Genomic DNA, 23,556 nt, shown 5'->3' on the forward strand with positions numbered 1-23,556 from the left:
TCTTCCTGGACAAGCAGGGCTATAACCAGTCCTTCCGGTTTGTTTCTATGTGGTCATGGAACTTTGGGTCTGCGTAATTGATGAGAACGTTATTTCCATCTTGCAAAAGTAAAATTGTAAAGGGCTCCATTGTCTCCCTATTGGCACCCTCCAACCTGGGATGGCATTTGGTGGCCTACAGAGATGGGAGAATTGCCAAAACTAGTAGAAAAAGCAAAAAATCTTGGGATATGGATTGACAATAAATTAACTTTTTCACAGCAAACTAACACTACTGTCTCTGCCACTTTTTACTTGCTCAAGAAACTGAAGAAGGTCCTTCCTTATATCCCTATAGATTCTAGGAAGACGGTGGTGACTGCATTGGTACTTTCAAAACTAGATTATGGTAATGGACTATACCTGAACATGCAGAAACAACATTAAAAAAACTGCAGTTGGTGCAAAATGCAGCCGCTAGAACTTGTACTAAACCTGCCTAAGTACGAATCAGTTTCAAACAAAATCTGAAGACTCCACTGGCTTCCTGTTGCAAGTTGTGTCCAGTTAAAGATGCTATACCTAGCATTTAAGGCCTTGAATAATATAGGACCTGCGTTCCTAAGAAACATCTTTTCCTGGTATAATCCGGGTAGACCCCTTTGCTCTTCTGGTACCAAGCTTATGATGGTACCCAGGATTCGCACCTCTAGCTCGGGGGACGAAGCACTGGCTATGGCACGCCTAAGCTCTGGAATATGCTTCCAATAAATATCAGATGCAAAAACAACAGTTGATGGACAGAATGCAGAACAATGTCATACATTCACCCCAGTACAGAGATCTGGGCCTAAATCCATCGTTTTTTTGCTCACAATGCCATTCCAGTTTGAACCCAGCCATACGCAAATCAGTCTTGACCCTGTGCCTCATGGGAACAGTCCAGCCCGAACTGCCAAGCCAGCTCCTCCCTGAACTGGAAACAAGCATCCTAGGACCGATTTCGGGGTTTCACCCCTCTTCAGCCAGGATAGCTTGATTCCAGTGGCATGGAGAGCACGGGACCCCAAAACCGGTCCTAGGATGCTTGGTTCCAGTCCAGGGAGGACCTGGCTTGGTAGTTCGGGCTGGAGCAGAAGGAAGAGTTTCTGCCTTTGTCTATTCCTAAGCCCTCCGTCACCTTACAGGGACTGCTGAGAAATGTGGAGAGGGACAGTGGGCAGTATCACCCCTATCCCAGAGCAGTTACTTAGCAAAGTTAAACGCAGAGTTACAGGTACTCCCTATTGCAAGAAGAACCGCTTAACCATTAATAAAACACCTAGAAATACCGGTACATGAGTAAAATGTTGAATTCCAGTCTAGTGCCCTGTTCCTGCCTTTTGGCTTTCCAACCTTGTGCTCTTTCTCAATGCATTAGCTGCTGCGGAGTGTTAGGGCTATCTTAACCAGAACTAAAAAGAAGCAGCCACCTTCAACCAGAGACTTTTGGAAGCATAGCAGCATCTTAAGAAGCCAGATGTAGATCCACAAGAGGTCAGAGCAAGGGAAACAAGATGGAAGAGCTAACTGTATTACAGCACTTTTAGCCAAAGTGTTTTACATAGACAATCTGAAACATTTCAGAATACTTACAAGTAGTTATACTTCATTAGATGATAGTGGGAGGTGCTTGTTCTGCTGCATCTAATGACCATAGGGAACTCATTCCCTTGTTCAGGAGCCAGTTAAGCAAACAAGCGAAAACAAGAAGATGTACAAGGAGGACAAAGGACAGATAGGGCAAACAGCGATGCAGACCAAAAAGAGAAAGCAGGTGTTTTAAGTGAGATAAATTAGGGCAGATATGGAAATGCAATAGAGTGAAATCATTTGAAAACAGAACACAGAAAAGAAAAACTAAACTAAGTTAAAACAGTAAGCCATCAAACCTGAACGAAATATGGAGATGTGTTCGATAAGTAAGAGAAAATAGAAGTTGAACACATCAATTTTGAATTGTCTGGCGACGACCAAGAATATAGTATGTAAGACTGCCATATGGAAAGAACCAGTAGTTGTGGCGAGAAAGGACCAAGGATTGAAGAAGGACCTTGATGGAAGAAAAATATAGGGATTTTTGTCTTGTGTGGTTTTTACGAGTGGAAACAACATATCCAGATAACTGATAAAAGCTGAAAATAAATTAGAGATGGGAGAAACATATGAGGAGGAGAATAGTAGAAGCATAAGAAATGTAAGAAGTAGATAAAACAAATCTCTGTTTGTGGATAAGATTAAGAAAATGCTAATACTTTGTCGTCTTCAGCAGGTAAAGCAGCAGCAACGTAAGAGAAAGTAGAGAATGAAAATTCAGTTGGTGAGTCATCAGCATAAAAGTGATTCATACCGCTGTCAGGAAATACTAGAAGAGAAATGAATATTATACATTAAGAATAGCAAAGGACTCCGAACAAGCTCTCTAGACACCCCACAGTGTGCCGGAAAGGAAGAAGAAAAAGCACCCTTCGCAGAGAAAGAGTTACCGGAAATATAGGAGTGGAACTAGTGTATTGCTGAGACATCATCCCACAAATGCAACAAAAGTGTAAGAGAACAGAGTGCTCCACCATATCAAAAGCAGCAGAAGTACTCAAGGGAATGAGAATAGAGGACTGCTTGTTGTGACAAGAATGAAGCAAAGTGTTAAGACGCCAAAAGTAGTGAATTCCGAGTAAACAGATTAAACTGACGAAGGCTGAACTGAACAAGAGAAAGACAATTATCAGTCAGAAGAAAGGATGAAATCTGTGAAAATAATTAGTTCAAAAATTTCAGATAGATAATGAGGCACAGAGATAGGACGGAAATTAATTTTATCATTGGGATAGTGACAGTTTGAAGGAAGAGAAAGTTCTGATAACATTTGCATACCAAGGTTTAATGGAAGGCGTTAAAAGAAACTCGAATTGAATAAAGACACCAAATAAGGCAGAAAGAAGGCAAAACAGGTTTACCAATGATGGAGATCATACACCAGAGGAGACTGCAGTAGGTTAATCTCTAGTCCAGAAGGTCTGAACTTCTGCTTCTGAGACAGGTCAGAAGTCAGCTGAAGAATCTTTGAAAGAAGACTAAGAATGGCTGTCTTCGATTAACTTTCACAATTCTTTTAAATGGTTTGTTAAAAAGTACAGATGCACCTCTAACTCTATGCCTGCCTACGACTCTTGATTGTCTTTCTGGTATGAGAGTGGTCTCCTGTCTAACTTCCCTTCAACAGAAAGCATTGATTATGACACTACAGAAGATGAACCCAATTGAAATGATTATACCTCTGGAATCCAACAAGGCTAGCTTGTTAAACATCAAGGAGGACGAAGTCTCCATGTGCACTTGCTTTATCTTCAAAGGCAATATATTAACAGTTTTTTAATATACAAATGGTTATTAATGGCCTGCCATTGAACATTTTCTGTAAGTTCTTTTTATTGATGATTTTGCTGAGCTAGCAGAAGCAGGAAGAAGGACTGCCTTTTGGAGGATTTTACATGTGAAATCTGTTTTCGTTTCATAGTGTACTATTGCCTTCACCTACCACCAGAAAGCCAGCAACGTCATTGTAGCAAATTATTAAGTATGTTTCAGTTGAAACATAAGCGAAAAACACCACACTTACACTTTCACCAGTAATCCCCGGGATCCTTCATTAACACGATAAAACCTAAATGTTTGTGTAAATAGTCTGTCTTGTAATTCCTTCATGCACGCTCCCCGATTTTCCATTTCTCTCTGAGGTTAGAGTATGTTAAAGTTGTGTTTGGGATTCTGCTGTGACAAACGTCATAGAGTAGCTGATTGAATGGGAAAATCAGCGCTTACTTTCAGATTTTGAGGCTTATTTTTCCACTATTCTGGTTGCTCACCTATATGTTACTGACCTATCCAATTTCTTTATCATTGCGGGAATTGGATCCTTTTGTCCCATTTCTTCTGGATTGGACCAGTTTTTCCCGTTCTGTATTAATTTCCTCATGTTTGCCATTGTGAATAGTTTGTTAGGCGGGAATGATTGTGCACCCCAGTTCGGGGTCCTATAACTTTCGCTCCCCTCCCAGGATGTCTCATTAAGTAGGACTAATGAGACATCTTGTGCCCTGATTCAACTCCTCAAGAACATCTCCTTCCTCTTGAACGTTTCTTCATAGATGATTGAATGTGGGATGCCCCATCCCCACTGCTATGCCAATCTCACCCCCAGTCAGCTATCGTGGAGGAGACCTGTTCATGTGACACTTGCCCTCCAGGGCCCTCACTGACTGATTTGGCTTCCTCTATCTGATACAGAATTCTAGCAGCAGATTCTTCACCTCAGACAGACTGTATTCAGAAACTTTTAATGAGCAGTACCCATGCGCGCAGGTAGATGGCATCGTTCGGCTCTGCGTTCAAAATTAACCCTGTTGCATTCCCTACCACCCGACCGGATTGCAAATCCAAAAGGCTGGATACCCTTGGGAAGAGGCGGTTCTCTTCTGTCAGCCTAGCATTGCGGTCGGTGAACACTGCATGCCTCTTAGGCCGATACTCCCATACGATCTTGTTTGCCCAGGTTCTGCCCATGGTCGAAGAGAAGGCCTAAGTCAAACTCTCTCAGGCAATTGTCGATAGGAGATATGCAGCAAAGTTCATCATAAGATGGGGGCTGGATACTACTGAATCTCTGGGCAGAGCAATTTCCTCATCAGTGGCCCTTAGACACCACACCCGTTTGAGAATCACTGGCTTTTTGCAGTATGTCAAAGCTTTGTTCATAGACGTACCATTTGATGACTCTCGTCTGTTTGATAAGAAAGTGAACTCCGCGCTGGAGCATTTCTAGGACAATAGTTACGACCAGATCCTTGGGTTTTTCTATGGCCCCTCGCAGGCCCAGTCCTCCTTCCGCCCCTTTCGTGGGCATGGAAGGGCTTCCTTTTGCGTCGCTACACTCTCAGCCACCACGGCCAGCAAGGTTCGTAAACCTTCCATTGCAGAGGATACAGTTCCCACCGACCATGTGAGACAGGCTGCCAGAAATCAAACCAGTTTACCACCCTAAGCATTCTCAGCCTCCAAACTCATTCATGTTGATCTCTGACCATCATGGACATCCAGGTGGAGGGGGGCAGGATACACCATCACCTACACCACTGGGGGTCCAGAACCTCCAACTGTTGGGTTTTGCAGCTCGTCCAAATGGCTACTTGGTTCCCATTGTGACCCCCCATGCCACCCACTTATGAGAAGCTGACGGAGGACCACCTCACCTTGCTCCATCAGTAATTGTTAGCACTCTAGGACAAGGTAGCTATAGAGACAGTGTCCGCATCAGAAGTAGGTCATGCTTGTACTTTCTGGTGCCCAAGAAGGACAGAGGACTTTGTCCTATCCTTGACCTGTGCCTTCTCAACCTCTTCATGAAGAAAGACAAATTCAAGATGCTTGCATAAGTCCTGTATGCCCTAGATCCGGGAGACTGGATGGTAGCGGACTTGCAGGATGTCTATTTTCATATCCCCATCCTGCCTGCCCTCAGACGTTACCTGCGGTTCCCGGTGGGCTAAGATCACTTTGTGTGCTGTGCTTCCCTTCGGCCTTGCCAGCGACCCTTGGTTGTTCACGAAAGTGATAGCAGTGGTTGCAGCTCACCCGCAGAGATCAGAGATTACAGTCTTTCCCTACTTCGGTGATTGGCTGTTAAAGGGGGACTCACCCGACAGTCGATTCCGACTTTCAGACTTACGGCAAACCTTCTGCATTCGCTGGGGTTCATCATCAACTTGCCGAAGTCACACCTCACTTCTTCTCAGATGTTCCCCTTCATCTGAGCTGTTCTGGACACAGTACATTTTCGGGCAAATCTTCTCTAGCGGTGAGTCTAGGATATTCAGATGTTTCAGCCTCTATCCTGGATTTTGACATCCTCCTACATCCTCCTTGTAACACATGCCCTCTGGCATATGCTGCTCTGCAGTGGGACCTGAAGTTGCAGTGAGCGAAGCAGTAAGGGAACCTTTCAGATATGGTCAAGATCTCGAAGGGAACTGCAGAAAATCTGCCGTGGTGGCTAACAAACCACGATTAGATCAGTGGCAGAATCATCTCCCTTCCCTAACCGGAGCTGACTGTAATGACAGATGTGTCACTCATGGGCTGGGGAGGCCATCTGAAAGAGGTGGAGATCAGAAGACTCTGGTCTCCTGCGGATTCTGGATTCCACATCATCCTGCTGGAGCTTCGGCGATCCGTTTGGCATTGAAAGCCTTTCTTTCTTCAATCAGCGGAAGGCTAATATAGGTGTTCACAAATAACGGCACCCCCATGTGGTACTACAACAAACAAGGCAGGGTGGGGTTGTGGACCCTTTGTCGAAAGACCTTGCACCTCTAGACATGGCCGGAACACCAGGCCATTTTGCTAGTGGTTCAACACCTGGCGATCTCTCTGAATGTCAAAGGCGACAAATTCAGCCATCTGTACCCTGGCAGATCACGAATGTCATCTCCACCCAGAGGGGAAACAAGATCGCTTTCCAGAGTGAGGAGAACCTTGGTTAGATCTGTCCGCCTCTGCAGAGAACGCGAAATGGCAGCAGTTTTGCATGCTGACGTTTTCAAGGCTCCTCTCGCTTGAAGACTCTTTTCGCCTAGAGTGGAACTCCAGCCTCCTGTATGCCTTTCCTCCAATAGCACTCCTGCCCAGAGTTGTCAAGAAGCTGAAGAACAGCCCGACTCAAGTCATTCTTGTGGCTCCGGATTGGACACGAAGAGTCTGGTATCCAGAGCTTTTGAGCATGAGCAGTTAGGCTGCCTGTTCAAGAGGATCTTCTGTTGCAGCAACAGGGCACAGTCCTGCACCTAAACCAGAAAACACTTTGCCTTCATACATGGAGATTTAACAGCAACAGTTGACAGTTTTTGACCTTTCGCCCAAAGACCTCAATGTTATCATGACAGCCAGCCAGCCGCCCTTCCACCAAGACATTATATGCTTGCCGTTGGAGTAAGTTTGTGGCATGGTGTGCTGATAAACATGTTGACCCTCTATCCGCACCCCTGTCTCATGTTCACTAATTTATTTTTTACTTGGACCAGCAGGTTACCTTTCAACAATTTCAGCTGTACTGCGGTTGCTAGATCACCCATCCCTTTTCAAATCCCCTATTGTACATAGATTCTTAAAAGGGCTCCAACACATGTTCCCACCAGCGCCCTTTATTATGCCTCAGTGGAACCTAAATCTGGTTCTTATGTTTTTTGATGAGCTCTGCCTTTGAGCCGCTCCACAATTGCCCCCTCTGATGTTTTACCATCAAAACAGCCTTCCTCGTGGTGATAATGTCTGCCTGCAGGGGCATTGAGCTACAGGCTCTCTCTGTGCACCCTCCATAACTCACTTTCTTCCCCGACAGTTTGGTTCTGCAATCTAGAGCATATTTCTTACCGAAAGTGGTTACCCCTTTTCATGCCAGCCAATCCATCACTCTGCCTACTTTTTACACTCTACCTCACCCTTTTAAGGAAGAAGAGAGACTCGACTGACTGATCTGCCTTCATTGCACTCATGAGTTCTGGGTGGGCGATCGACTCTTTGTCAGGTATGTTGGAGCCAAGAGAGGGAAGGCTGTGCAGAAGTCGACCATCACCCAATGAATAGTTCTGTGCATCAAAATCTACTACTCACTGACCACAAATCAGCCTCCAGAAGACTTGCACACTCATTCTACCAGAGCCAAAGTGGCAACCACTGCCTTAGCTTATGTATCTGTCAGGCAGCAACATGGGCTTCTTTACACATGTTTAGGAAGCACTACTGCCTAGAGAGTCCGGTCCAACAACAGGGTAATTTTGCCCATTCGGTCCTACAGGATTTCTTAGTATAATCCGTATTGCAGTAATGACTCCGGGAAGGTATTACTTTGGTATCTATTCTAAGGTAAGGAATTTGTTGCAAGAAGTCTCTATCAGATGAGAAAGTAAATTACCTTGTTTAACGCCCTATCTGGTAACGACTGTATGTAGGCTTAGATTCTTTACCAACCCACCCATTCTCCCCGCTCTGCGAATAAATTATAGAGTTAAGGATTGATTCCCTATATGGACCGTAGATTTCCACACCATTGGTCAGTTTTTCTTGTAGCACCGCGCTTTCGGCGTGGAAAGTCATAAAAGAAACTGACATCAGCACTCTGCGGTATTGCCTATATGAGCACAACACACGTCACTTCTGTCACGGACGACACCCTGTGGATCTGAATTATGCGACACCACCTACCGGTGCGCAGGGGTACTGCTCACCAATAGTTTCCAGGTCTGAGGCCTGGCAAATATTCTAAGGTAAGGAATATGCAGCTAGATAGTCTCTACCAGATAAAGCGTTACCAAACGTAAGTAACTTGTTCGTCTGTCTTGAGTCATGATCCTGCTGAACCAAGCTGTAAAAGTTAACTTTCCACCACCTCCATTTCTTTTACAAGCTTAAACCTTGTTTGTTTCGTAAACTTGCTGGTAACCTTTCTCTAGGATGCTGTTTACATCCTATTCACTGTGGTTGTTATGATAAAACTATTCCCTGGATTAGCTTTGGCAAACGCTGCAGCTTGTTTCATAGCCCTATCTATAAAAGCTTTCACAACTGCCCTCTTCATATCCGAATGTGCGCCCAAGTGACAGAGATGAGAATCATGCTGGTGCCACATTTTCAGCTTATGGCTAGTTCTTATTCACCATGTACATTCGTTTCATGCCCCACCCTTCTTTTCTCTATCCACAGTTAGAAAGAAGAATGTGTTTGTTTACCTTCTCGAACCATGGCTTCTCCTGTTATTCGCTTCAGACAAGCCCACTTTAGACTGATTTTAAATTATGCATTCATTCCCAAGGGCGTTTCACGGTAGATGGCCGAGATCAAACATGCATCACTTTCCTGGGGGATCTCAATGTAATTAGACGTTGACTGCTCTATGGTAGACTTGCTGCTGGGTGCATAGAAAAAACAACATAGGTATTGCTGCTCATCCTCAGTCCGCCAACTTTGAGGTATGTAGTGTGGAGTGCGTGGCCCAGGAGCTTCAGCATTCTTAGGTTAGATCATTCTTTGTGTTTGTGTGCACATTTACCTTTTCAAGAGACAGTGCCCAGTTGTAAGACAAATAATTAACTGTTACTAGGAGCCCGTCATTGTTGGCAACCGCAATGAAAGATAGCTGTCTACCCATTGCTGAAACCAGCAAGGCATCATGGGAAAGAGAAGCAAGGGATGTCTGAAGTAGAAGCATGTAGATAGAAGGGCTGTGGATGTGGGAGGTCTTAAGACTGTTATGGTTCTGGCATTCAAAGGGTGACTGGAAGAGATGGAGGTGATTATGGTTGGACAGAGAAAGGCTTTGTTCAATAGTAGGCCGCCTGCCACTTTGCCTCAGCCCCTCAAATCGACCTGCATCTACCCTTTTCGGTGTGGTGCCGGAACCATGGTTACAGTTTGCCTCTGGTGTGATGTGTGGGATCTGGTGATGACCCTATCCTGCTCTGTAAATATGTAATATATAATTGTCAAAGCCTAATCGCTGTTAAAATGTAATCCTGAGTGAATTTGCAATTTGTATATATATTTATCTTTAACCACTAGCATATGTAGTAGACCTTTGTACTTACTACCACTCCTATGTGATTTTAGAGTTTATCTGTTTGTATCTCTTCCTTGAGTGACTCTACAACTTATACATTTGCAATTTTTTCCTCCTTTCGCTCCACTTGTACATTTGCAAATTTTTTTCCAGTTGATATCTCTAATATAACTCATGTAATCAAAAGTCCTTATGTAACGCAACTGGTTTTTTTGTAAAGTGCTCTGACACCTTCGGGTAATGTTCGCGCTATATAAAATCGCATTAAATAAAAAAAAAAAAAATTTACTTTGAGGCCAACGGTGGACATAGAAAAAAATATGTTTGTGACAATACCGAACATCAGAAGGTATGTTTAGTAATTTGCTCCATCGTCTAGTACAAAGTCCACTAAACAACCATAGCAGGAAGATTTGTAAAAGTGAAAAAGGTTGAGGTTCTTTGTCACAAGCTGAAATTGGAGAAAACATGGATGAAGGTGGCAACTTTCCGGTGTTTTAACTGGCAGGCTGAATTAACCTGGTGATCATTCTATGTTGCTACATTGTCTTTCCATATGCTGCCCCTCGTCTTTCCTAATCCCTGTTTTTTTAATTCTTTTTATATTTGGTTTTATTTATGCAAGCTCTTAACAAGAAAAATATAAATATGCAGACTAAAATCGGCCCTTTTGCCAATATTTCTACAGCACCCCATTCCATCCATCACTAATACATTGTCCTTTCATTGCCATTGGACTGAGTTTGTCTTTTCTTTTCTCCACTGTCTTCAGGGTCGGACTCTGCTACATTGGGCCTGTGATCGGGGTCGTCATGAACTGGTCTCCGTGCTGCTACAACACAAAGCTGACATCAACAGCCAGGTAAGAACTCTTACTGTGACACTATTGAGGCAAAGGAAAGACTCCTCAGCTAGCAGAGCCCAGCCATTCACATACTCTTCTTGTAGAGAGGTGCCCAATGGAGTTGGCTGTTTTCATCGGTGCTGCGATTTTTCACCAATGAATATGATTATTGTGCTATTAATGAAATTTGTGGAGCCAACCCCTCAAGATGTTTAGCGGTTTGATCAGACAGGTATTCAGAATTCTGGAAGTTCTGAGGGATTCATCCTCAAAAGGCCATATGTTTGAAAAGGAATTTCTTTAAGGACAAGGGGTCTTTTATACAGGGGGTGCACCATCATAGTCTCCTGTACTCACACACCCCTGACGAACTACAAATATTATTTTTAGAGTAATTGTTGCCTCAATGTCTATGCCTCATTTCCCTTTAATGTTCCCTTTCTCATACCCCAGGAATTAATACACACACACGTGGTTCATAAAAGGCTGTGGGAGGCCAAAACCTACGTGTATTTTCCTCTTCCCTTACCAGTCACATAGCCCATAACTTAATTATTTGTTTTAAGCATTTTTATTAGTAACCGTACAGAATGATGGATCCAATACATCATCATGTACATTTTTCTATTATGCAAGAAGATATCAGAGAAACACCACAACTGTGTGACAACAATAAAGAAACAGACCTAGAATGACTTACTAACCAATTGACGGACCCAATCAGTGCATCCGTACCCAACAGTGTCAGCAGATAAAGTCGGCAAAATATCCGATGGAAGAAAACCGTGACACAGAGTTCATTCTTATAGGAGAGAAGATGTGTATCCCACAGGAAAGGTCCAGCATATCAGAAGACCGTACTCCTGCCTAGGTGACCGGGGTAGGCGACTAGACAGTACAGTCCCTTAATTATTTGAAGTGGGATTCACTCCTCGCCCCCCCCCCCATTTACCTCCTCTCTTGCCACTCACATAACCCATCATTTTGTTTCCCGCAAGTATTCAAAGAATTTTATTTTATCGTTTAACTTGGGGCAGTGGGTAAAACAATTAAAGTGCAAAGTGCAAATATTGATGCTCCTGAAGTGTGTTGGGGGAGAGGGGGGTTAAAATTACGTCAGTCTGGTTACGAGATGCATATTGGGGATGAGAGTGATGGGGGGGTGGCAAGGGGGACCACTTTCCCTCTTAGTATGTTGTTCTTAATCTGTGAGACCTTTGCTGCGCCATTTCCTAATTCTATAGCTCGCCCTGCGGTAGTCCGTTGTCAGTTTTTGAGAGAAAATAACAGAGTGAGGATCTGCAGGACGGGGTCAGAGTGGGTCCTCAAGCTTCTTGATATATTTACCGCACCTCGATAGTGGTCTTGCGTCTGTGTGGGAGAAGCACAGTGACAAAGCCTCCAGGCAAGAGTATATTTCCTTGTTTAGGTAAATTGGTTTCAGGAGAGATCTCCTGATGGCGGCGAGCATTGGAAAACCGCACAGAAGGTGTAACCATGATTATTTCTTATAATTACAGAGTCTGCAGTCCCCCGCCTTGCCCGGTTGGGCCCATGGGTTAAAGTCAGCCACGGGTAGGCTTTATAAGTGCATAAATAAAATGTCTCTGCGTACCTATCTGTTTATGCCGTCTGAGGGGTATGGCTCTGGCTTACCAGTTAAGTAGGGTATTTCTCAAGGGAGATGAGATGTTTGAGGACTTTAAGGAGCGGGTGTCCAGCAAGAGTGAGGTTGATTTCAACTGCCTGTTGATAATCCTTTTCCGGACTGTGTAAAGGATAGAAACTGAGTTTAACTCTGGACCTTCGATTTGTAGAGATGCTATTGCTTTTTGAACTTCGATGCCAAGGGTTCCCAGGACACTTAAATGTCTCTTTTAGACGAGCTTTGAGTGTGTTTGGAGGTTCTTTTAGGGCCCTTATTTACAATTTCAAGGTGTCGGCCTCACAGGTGAGGGATTATCTTGGAAGGCCCAGTTCCAAGCATAGTCTGGTCCCTCCGTATGTATCTGGCAGTTGAAATACTCTCTTGTAGGCCATGCATTGAGTGTGTTCTAGGCTGGGGGTGCAGGCCTCAGGGAAATCCTTTTGCCCATAGTGTAGCGCCGGAAGGAGAGGCCTTCGTGACCTTCAGTACGGGAACAGCAAAGGCCCAGTTTAAGATCTGATGGAAACCGGTCCGCTGTATATGATGGCTCAGTCTTTCTTATTCAGGACAGCTAGGTGGGGCATTGGTCTGGAGGTCTCGTTAAACCTTACCCCCAGATAGTTGTCTTTCGTGGTTGTTTTCATTGTTGCAGTCCCCATGCCCCATGTAAGAAGTTTCTTCTTTTTGTTATGACCAAACATCAGGACTTTGGTCTTGTCCTCGTTGATTGTGAGTAAGTTGGCTTCTTTGTATTCCTGGAGTTTGCTTAGGGTCCGTTCGATTTTGGCTGTGGTGTAGTCCATTATGACGATGTCGTTAGCATATTGTAAATTGTAGATTTGAGTGGCCAAATTGTAGAGGTATCAGGCAACTGCTCTCCAAACATTTGTCCAGATCAGCTGTGTACAGGTTGAAAAGGAGAGGGGCAAGTACGCACCCCTGATTTAGGCTGTCATCAGTTGTGATTTTAGAGGTTACAGTGTTTGGTCCTGTTCTCGCACAACCTCGGTGTTTGAGTGCAGAGAGATGATGGCCCGAGCAATTGCCAGGGTAACCCTCACATGTTTAGTTCCCTCCAAAGCTTGTTAAGGTCCACCTTGTCGAATGCTGTGCTGTAGTCAATGAAATGGTTGAAGAGTGTAGACTGGCTTTTTTGGCAGCTCAATGATTCAAAATGGCAAGTGCAGTGATGTTATCAATTGTTGAGGCGGCAGCCCGAAACCCAGTTTGAATGAAAGGCAAGATGTGATTTTCCGCGACCCATTCCTCTAGCTGTTTGAGAATAGAGCAGGCGTAGGCTTTGGCCTCTAGGTCCGGGAGGGCTATAAGTAGATAGTTGGATGGAATTGTCGGGTCTCTTTTTTTGAAGATCGAGCATAGGATGTAGCCCCTCCATGAATCTGGGGTGTGCGGCGCAATGTAAGCTTGGTTGATAAGGGGGGTTAACATCTTGCCCAGTGCTCCAGAGCACATTTAAATATGCCGGCTGGAAGGCTGTTGGGGCCTAGAGCTCTGTCGTTTTTTCATGGCTTTTATGTATTTACAGACCTGGGCCTGCGTAGCCAAAACTTGAATGGTCCTCAGTGGCAGTCAAGATGAACGTCTTGTCATAGGGCCTTTAGCTGGGAGTCGCCTCCACAGAACCTTTCCTCCCTTTTAATGCCACTCCTACTCATGTCCTGCTCGGGCATGGGCAAAGCCCTGCACAGGGACTTCTGTGCACTAAACAATTGCCTGATGCTATTACCCCACTCCCAGGGACCCAGCTTTCCTCGCCCAGCAACCCATCCCGAAGAGTCTGGTTGTCCAGGCCTCCATCTCCATATTTTAACTCAGGAGCTTTCCCTACTGCACCACCAGATAGGGAGTCCAAGCGGCTGGATACCTTTGGCAAAAGGATCTTCTCTTCCACCACCCTAATACTGAATTTTGTGAACACCGCCTGCTTCTTTGGCCGATACACCCACACAGTTTTGGATTCAGTTGTACAAGTGCTGCCCAAGGTCTCTGAGGAGGCCAGAGCCATACTGCTATAGGCTATTGCAAATAGCATAAACGCAGCAAAGGTCGCCATTCGCTGCGGACTGGATACGACCGACTCGCTAGGCAGAGCTAATGCATCGTCCATGGCACTCAAACACCACCCCTGGCTAAGATCTACTGGCTTTTGGTGACATGTCCAGGCCTCCTTTGATGGCTCCAGACTCTTCGGCGACAAGGCAGTATCAGCGCTGGAGCACTTTAAGGCCAGCCAAGCCACTGCCATGTCCTTGGGCCACTCCATCAACCCTATTCTGCCATTCGCTCCTTCTGAAGCTATGGCAGGTGCTACCAAATGCTTCCATTTCTGCCCAGCCACCAAGGCCAACAGACTCCCAAGTTATTTCATGGCTGCGGATGTAGTTCCCGCAGGCTGCATTGGACACTACGCCAGAGATCCACCCACTTCGCCACCCCCTGGCAGCCTCAGCCTTCAAACCACTTTGGTTTGCCCTCATATCATCACAGACACCAAGTTGGCAGCAGGATCCGTCATCACCTGCCCCACTGGCAGTCCATAACATTGGACAAGTGGGTACTACAGATTGTTCAGCGGGGTTACTCCATCCCTTTGCTTGAAACCCCACTGCCCATGCCTCCATCCCCAGTCCGGCTCACAGAGGACCACCTCTCCCTCCTCTATTAGGAAGTTCAGACTCTTTTGGCCAAAAGTGCCTTCAAAAGGGTGCCAGCATCAGAAGTAGGTCACGGTTGCCATTCCCACTACTTACTGGTGACCAAGAAGGGCGGAGGAATCTGCCCTATTTTAGACCTTCGCCCTCTCAATTTCTTCCTGAAGAAGGAGAAATTCAAGATGCTCACATTAGCTCTAATTCTGTCTGTTCTAGACTCTCAATACTGGATGGTAGTGTTGGACTTGCAGGACGTCTATTACCACATTCCCGTCCTGCCTGCCCACAAGCGCTACCTTCAGTTCACTGTGGACCATGAACATTATCAGGGTGTTCATGGCAGTGGTTGCAGCACACCTGCCGAGGTTAGGGGTTCCAGTCTTCCCCTATCTCGACGGTTGGTTGTTAAAAGCGGGCACACCGTAGGCAGTCATTTCCACCTCCAGACTACAGTGGAAATCCTGTATTCGATGACGTTCACTAACAACGTACCAAAGTGGCACCTGACTCCCTCTCAGACGTTCCCTTTCATCTTAGCTGTTCTGGATACAGTGCACTTTCGGACCTGTGCTCTGGAACAGAGAGCTTAGGATATTCAGGCTATGATTCCAATGTTTAAGCCTCTATCCTAGAATTTGGTAAACCTGATTCTGAGGCTGGTAATATGTGCCCGATGGCATATTAAGCTCTGCATTGGGACCTGAAGTCCCAATGTGCACAGCATCAGGGGAATCTCGCCAACCTGGTCCAAATATCTGAGGGAACTCCAAGAGACCTACAGTGGTGATAAACCGCGTTTGGATCAGCGGCAGACTTCTCCAGTATTGGGGTATCTTTCATAGATTCACATGCTTGAATATTCCCCGTCGTCGGAGTGGGAGTCCCACGGTAAATAATATAGCAATACATACAGTAATAATATACATGTGTATATATATATATATACAAGTAATTATATAAAAACAGAGATATAAGTAGGTGATAAACATCAAGAATGTCCCTATATGAAATCTCCATAGAGATACATGAAGAGAGAAAAAAGACATTCGCAGTCTATCTCTGTCATTATGTTGGTCCAAACTACAGCCAATCAGGCGTCAGCTCCCCTCTATGAACCTGCTCCTCAGAGCTCCTCACCTCAGATTTTCTACCGCACGTCGTGTGAAAGGGAGTCTCCCTGAGCTCTGCTCAGTTTTTTCTTTTCAGCATGTCTTCAAGTAAAAAGTCTCTGTTTAGACCTTGTTCCTCTTGTGGAAAGCTACGTTTATATTCAGAAGACCCACACAGTAAGTGCATTTACTGTCTTTACCCGGATCATGAAGTGGGTAAATGTAAATTCTGTAGAACTTTTTCTACAAAAACTCTTAAAGACAGGGAAGGCCGTCTCTTGTTGTGGCTCCAGAGACTAAAAGATAAGGATGAAGTGGTTTCTGACGTAGAAAGCTTTACTTCTGGCCGTTCCCACACAGCCTCAAAACGCAGTAGTGTACAAGATCTTCCTTCTCCTTTCCTTAAGAAGAAGAAAATGTCTCTGTCTTTGACATCTGCCATGTCCTCTTCCATGGCTACTGCGATATCGCCCACGAGACATAGCTCTCAGGCTGCTGAGGCATCGACTTCCCAATTTTCTGGTAAAAAAATTGGCTTCATCGTCGACGAGACTTCCGACGACGAAATCCGCCATTTCCTGCTCGTCGACGGTGACTCTGACGACGACGTCAGCATCATGGTCGTCGACGGCGGTCCCGTCGACGTTATCGGCGTCGACGATGATTATCAGTACTATAAAGACTGTGTCGTCAGTGTTGCCTATTGCATCGTCGTCGAAGACTGCAAAATCTGTCTCGACGACGCTTACGTCGTCGATTCATGCGAAGAAAAAGACCTCGTCGTCGTTCCAGTCGACGACGACAGTTCCGTCGACGACAGTTCCGTCGACGACAGTTCCGTCGACGACAGTTCCGTCGACGACCGTTCCATCGACGACCGTTCCGGCGACGGTGGTTCCGTCGACACTGAGTTCGTCGACGCTGGTTCCGTCGACGGTTCCATCTACGAAGATGTCGACAGAGGCCTCTGTACTTTCGACCCCGTCGACGGCAATCTCGTCGGTGAAAATAAAGATTAAAAGAACAACTTCTACGCAGAAGTCAATGAATACAAATATTTCTTCCGCGTCTTCAGCGACTACTTCGTCCTTTGCCACTGTACCTTTGTTGCCATTGCCTCCAAGTGGTCAACAGAATATGTCTGGTGAGGTCATACCTTTAGATGATTCCCAACTTCCTTCACCTTTGTTCGCAACTGATTCAGATCAAGAGTCAGGAGAAGGTTTACCTGAATCGTTCGGAACAGCACACAGTCCATCGGATTTAATAATAAAATGCCAGGATGAAAGTAGTGAGGACGAGGAACGTTTTTATCAGGAAGAAATTGCTACGGAAGGACAAACTGCGACGTTACCATTGTCGCTTATTACAAATCTCCAACTCATGCTGGATGATTATAATCGGCGTTTTCCTTTATCACCACAAGAATCTGTAGTTCCTGCTGTTCCAGTGGTACCAACACCTGTGTCGGAGCCAGTGCCAGTTATAACACCTTCAGTTCCGCTGAGACAATCATCGGCTCGAACATTAATTCATCATGACAGTGATGAGGAAGTTCCTCAAGACAAGGAAGATGGTGAGATCCTGGATGATGGTGGCGATGATGATATGGAGGAGTGGGATGACTACCATGCCCAAACACCATCTCCCTCTCCTGTAGCACCTGGAGACTCACCACCTGTCGACATTGCAAGTTTTCACCAGCTGATGGATAGAGCAGCCCAACGGTTCAAATTAACAACGGAACATAGAGAAGAGGATTGTTTTCTGTATGACTTTAAAAATCAACCTTACAAGCAGACACATACAATCCCCATTATCGAATTCATTTGGGATGAGGGCAAAAAGATAATGAAGACACCAAATAGCCTTCCGGCACAGGTACCTAGGTTGGAGAAAAAGTATAAATCTCCAGTAGGAGCTCCAGCATGCCTCACTGGTCAGTCAAAACCAGATTCTGTAATTACACAGGCTGCGCAACGTCGGGCTAGAAACCCTGCATCTGCAATCACTGCACCACCTGATCGTGATGGACGTCGCATGGATGCCATAGGGCGAAAACTTTCATCAATGGCTTCCACCACTGTAAGAGCGGCTAATGCCTTAGCCATTTTAGGTCGTTACGACCGTCAAATATGGGCAGATATAGCGGCGTTGGTTGAAATGTTACCTGAGGCATCTAGAATTGAAGCTGTGAAGCTTCTTCAAGAGGGAGAGAGTACATCTGCAGAAATAATCGACTGTGCAGTGGACATCGCCTGTACAGGTTTCCGCCAACTCGCTGGAGCTGCGGTATTGCGCAGACAAGGTTGGTTACGCTCAACATCTTTTCGCCAGGAAGTGCAGGCAAAAATATTGGATATGGCATACGACGAAGAATCTTTATTCGGAGACCATGTGGATGAAGCTCTCCAATCGATCAAAAAAGATACAGAGACTGCTCGCTCTCTAGGTACATTGCAATTTCGAAAGCAGCCATTTCGGGGTGCACGCGGACGCGGCACCTCCTTTAATTTTCCAAGAGGAAGCAATCAATACCGGCCATACAACCAGGGTTCCAATCGGTATACCTACAATCAGCAACAGTCCTCTCGGCAGCAGTCTTCCAAGAATTACAGAGGAAAATCCTCGTACAGAGGTTCCAATTCTAAAAGACAATGACTTGTGTCAGTCCCAGAAAATTGGAGGTCGAATCTCACTGTGCTGTTCTCAATGGTCCTCCATAACAAAGGACCGTTGGGTTCTGGACATTGTAGAAAAAGGTCACACGCTAGAGTTAATCGAAATTCCCCCACCCACGCCACCTACCGGACCACCGCCGGCTCATATCAAAGAACTTTTTCATCAAGTTTAACTGTTAATACGCAAGGGAGCCATAGAGGTGGTACCAAGATCTCAGAGAGGGAAAGGATTTTATTCCCGATTCTTCCTTATCACCAAGAAGAATGGGGAATGGAGGCCAATACTAGATCTGAGGGCCCTCAACAAGTATCTAAAGAAGCAATCCTTTCGTATGTTGACGCTTGTCGAGATCTTGCGTTTACTCTCACAAGGAGATTTCATGGCGACAATCGACCTCCAAGATGCATATTTTCATATCCCCAAATTACATCGACATCGGAAATTTCTACGCTTTCGAGTAGGTCGAAAGGATTTCCAGTTCAAGGTGTTACCATTCGGTCTACGGTCAGCCCCTCGAGTGTTCACAAAAGTGCTCGCTCCTGTGGTAGCTTTCCTACGTCTCCAGGGTGTTCAAATCTTTCCTTATCTGGACGACTGTCTCCTAAAATCACAATCGGAAAATCAACTTTTACGGGATACACGTCTTTGTCAAGAGGTGTTTCGCTCCTTAGGACTATCCATAAATGCAATAAAGTCCCATCTACAACCCTCTCATCGCAGGGAATTTCTAGGTGCAACATTGGATACAGTGTCAACGAAGGCGTTTCTCTCCCAAGACCGTCTTCAAAGGATTCTTCGAGTGGTGTCCCTTATAAGATCAAAAAGGTCAGTTTCAGTAAGACTATTAAAGTCATTTATAGGGATGGCGTCATCGGGCATTGCCTTGATCCCTCATTGCAGATTTAAGACACGCCCCATACAGGAGGAACTAGACGTCCAATGGCGGCAAGTTACTGGGTCGTTCAACGACGTTGTGAACGTCACAGACAGTATGGACTCAGCACTCAAATGGTGGACACAACCATTAAATTTAACAAAAGGAATTTCATTTCTGTCGGTAGTACCAGACATGACAATAACAACAGACGCCTCTCTAGAAGGATGGGGTGCTCATTTGGAGGTTTTGTCAGTAAAGGGGAAGTGGGCGATGTGTCAAAAAACCTGGCACATCAACAGGCTGGAACTCATGGCTATATTTCTAGCTCTCAAGTCGTTCCTTCCTTTAATCCAAGGAGAGACAGTCCTAATACAGACGGACAATACAACCTGCATGCACTACATCAACAAGCAGGGCGGAACAAAATCTCCGAAACTGTCGCGACTAGCTCAGTCGATCTGGGATTGGTCTCTCGACCATCGCATCACAATTGCAGCAGTTCATCTACCAGGGGTATCCAATATCCTAGCGGATTCCCTGAGCAGGTCCTCCTCGTCGACCCACGAATGGGAGTTACATCAGCCAACTCTAGAGATGATATTTCGACAATGGGGTCGTCCACAGCTGGATCTCTTTGCCACACCGGAGAACCGGAAATGCCGAGATTATGCAAGCTGGCATCCCCATCAAGGGTCACGGGGCAATGCCCTTTTGATGAACTGGTGCAATCTGTTTGCCTACGCTTTTCCCCCAATCCCTCTCGTACCGCGAGTTCTGTGGAAGATGCAGAGGCAGCCCTGCCATCTACTGCTCATAGCCCCACGATGGCCTCGACAGGCATGGTTTTCAGAGTTACTCCTACTTTCCCAATGCGAACCAATCCTTCTACATCCCCGTGCAGATCTACTTACAATGAGCAAGGGGAAAAATTTTCATCCGAATCCCTCATCACTGAGCTTATCAGCTTGGAACCTGAGCACTGTGAATTTGCCCATCTAGACATTCCACAGGACTGTAGAAACATCTTGGCTCAGGCGAGGGCCCCTTCTATGGTGAAAACGTACAAGTTGAAATGGAGGAGATTCTGCCATTGGTGTGCATCTACTGGGGTCATCCAATTCACTCTACACCAGAACAATTGCTATCGTTCTTCTTACAATTGGCTAAGTCCGGACTTTCTCATGCAACTTTGAGAGTTTTTCTGGCGGCAATTTCGCGTTTCCGTCAGGATGGTTCAACTTCCCTTTGTTCTTCAAGGATAATGCATCAATTCTTCAAAGGGTTGTTTCGTAAATTTCCACCTGTTAGATGCCCTCCTCCATTGTGGCACCTTAACATCGTGTTGGCACAATTAATGAGACCACCGTTCGAACCAATACATAACGTCGATTTGAAGTACCTGACATGGAAGGTGGCTCTTCTTCTAGCACTAACGTCTTCACGTCGCGTCAGTGACATCCACGCTTTTACTATCAATCCTCCTTTCCTACAGTTCAAACCAGATTCAGTAGTTACGCACTAATCCAACATTCTTGCCTAAGGTGCCTTCAGATTTTCATATGAATGAACCAGTCATCTTAACCCCTTGCATGCCCGCCCCTTTCCCCGCCCAGTGCCGCGCTTTTTATTAGCGGGCGGAGTTCATGACGAGCTGGACTCGTCATGGGCACAGCGCCACCGCAGCCCATGACGAGTCCAGCTCGTCATGGGCACTGAAGGGGTTAAAGACTTTCTTTGCTAATTCTCAAACACCTGCGGAGCAAAGGTTACATTCCCTGGATGTGAAACGGTGCTTAAAGTTCTACATCAGCAGAACAGCTTCTTTTCGAAAATCTGACCAGCTCTTCATAGCTTATGGACGGTTTCACAAGGGGCGTCCAGTTACAAAACCAACCATTGCACGTTGGGTTTCAGCAGCCATCGCCTTCTGCCATCAAAAGGCGAACAAGCCTTTGCAGTCACCAGTGAGGGCTCACTCCACTAGAGCAATGTCATCCTCAACCGCCTTATTTGCTGGAGTGCCTTTGCATCAAATCTGCAGAGCAGCTACATGGTCGAGCAGACATACTTTTACAAGACACTACTGCTTGGCGACTTTAAACGAGGAGGATGCTGCAGTTGGGCAGGCAGTGCTTCGCAATCTTTTTAAATAAGGTGAGCCTCTTCCTTCCCTCCTCCATATTGTTTCCATTTACGTTGAATAATGGTGTCGTTTGCATTTATATAGATTTTGAATAACATCTTATATATATATATATAAGGATGTTGATTGTCATTACGATTCCAGTTTTCGTATCATTATGAAAACAATGGTAATTGTTACTGCTAGCTATTTTATATTCAAGCATGTGAATCTATGAAAGACACCCCAATACTGGAGAAGAACAATTGTTACTTACCTGTAAACAGGTGGTTCTCCAGTATTGGTGTCTTTCATAGATTCACATGCGACCCTCCCTCCTCCCTTCAGAGGCTCCCTTCTCCTCATACACTCTAAAGTCACTCTGGTGCGACGAAAATCTGAGGTGAGGAGCTCTGAGGAGAAGGTTCATAGAGGGGAGCTGACGCCTGATTGGCTGTAGTTTGGACCAACATAATGACAGAGATAGACTGCGAATGTCTTTTTTCTCTCTTCATGTATCTCTATGGAGATTTCATATAGGGACATTCTTGATGTTTATCACCTACTTATATCTCTGTTTTTATATAATTACTTGTATATATACATATATGTATATTATTACTGTATATATTGCTATATTATTTACCGTGGGACTCCCACTCCGACGACGGGGAATATTCAAGCATGTGAATCTATGAAAGACACCAATACTGGAGAACCCCCCCCCCCCCCCCCCCCCCCCCCGAGCTGACTGTAGTGACAAATGCTTTACTCCTGTGCTGGGGCAGCCATATAGGAGAGGTGTAGATCCGTGGACACTGGTTTCCGATGGAGGTTGAGCTCAACATAAATCTGTTGGCGCTGAGAGCGATAAGTCTGGCATTGAAAAGCTTTTTTCCTTCCATCGCGGCTCTGCCTCTCTCGGCATGGCTGGGACGTCCAAGCATTTCCCTGGTGGTTCGACTTTTGGTGGGCTGTTTCATCACCAAAGTGGAAGAACTCAGCTGTCGATGCCTAGCGGATCACAAATGGCATTTCCTTCCAGAGGTAGTTCAAGTTCTCAGCAGTGGTGAATATATCTACCAAGGTTCTTCCCCACCTCTGAAGAGAAGATGCAATGTCAGCACTTCTTCACGTAGGAGTTTCCAAGGCAATGCTTACTTGGAGATGCTTTTCGTCTCGAGTGGATAACAGACCTCTTGTATGCCTCTCTCTGATACCACTCCTGTCCAGAGTTCTCAAGAAGATCAAGAGCGACTGGGCCCCAACTCATTCTTGTGACTCCGAAATGGGCATGGACAGTATGGTATCCCAAACTGTTGAGCACGAGCATCGATCCTCCGATCGGGCTGCCCCTTATGGAGGCTGTACTGTCACAGCAACAGGGCAGGGTCCTGAACGCTATCCTACACATGCTCCGCCTTCATGCGTGGAGATTGAGCGGTTACAGTTGACAGTCTTTGACCTTCCTCGAGAAGTCTGATCTCATTCTGGCAGCCAATCATCCCTCAACCAAGACAGTTTACGTCTACTTATGGGACAATTTGTGAATTGGTGTGCCATCAAAATGTTAATCCCTTTTCTGCACCTTTGTCTAAAGTTTTGTTATTTGTTCTCCTATTAGCCCAGCAAGGCTTTGCTTTGGGCACCCTTAAATGGTATCTTTCGGCCATATCTGCATCCTTGTGGTACCTAGGCCAACCTTCCCTATTTAAATCACCTGTTATGACTTGTTTTCCCTCCAACACCTTTCATCATGCCCCAATGGCACTTGGTTCTTGTACTTCCCTTCTTGATGTGCTTGCCCTTCGAGCCTATGCACAATGGGCCTACCGTCTGCTGACCATTAAAACTGTGTTCGTAGTGGCCATTACATTGGCCAGGAGAGTAAGCGAATTGCACACACTCTGTGCACTCTCCTCATACAACTTTTTTTACCCAGATAAACTGGTTCTGAGAACATGTGTCTTTTTCCTA

General features: G+C 45.5%; 1 protein-coding gene across 1 annotated transcript in view; it reads left to right on the top strand.

Annotated features, from left to right (window-relative positions):
- The window catches only part of ACBD6 (acyl-CoA binding domain containing 6), a 299,090-nt gene that overhangs the window by 204,373 nt on the left and 71,161 nt on the right, over positions 1-23,556 (top strand). The window contains exon 6 of the mRNA XM_085601766.1: positions 10,398-10,487. Coding sequence (XP_085457892.1) covers positions 10,398-10,487 — 90 coding nt within the window. The remainder of the gene's footprint in view (positions 1-10,397; positions 10,488-23,556) is intronic.

The sequence above is a fragment of the Triturus cristatus genome, chromosome 4_2 (genome assembly GCF_964204655.1).
Source record: "Triturus cristatus chromosome 4_2, aTriCri1.1, whole genome shotgun sequence".
NCBI classification, from domain to species: domain Eukaryota; kingdom Metazoa; phylum Chordata; class Amphibia; order Caudata; family Salamandridae; genus Triturus; species Triturus cristatus.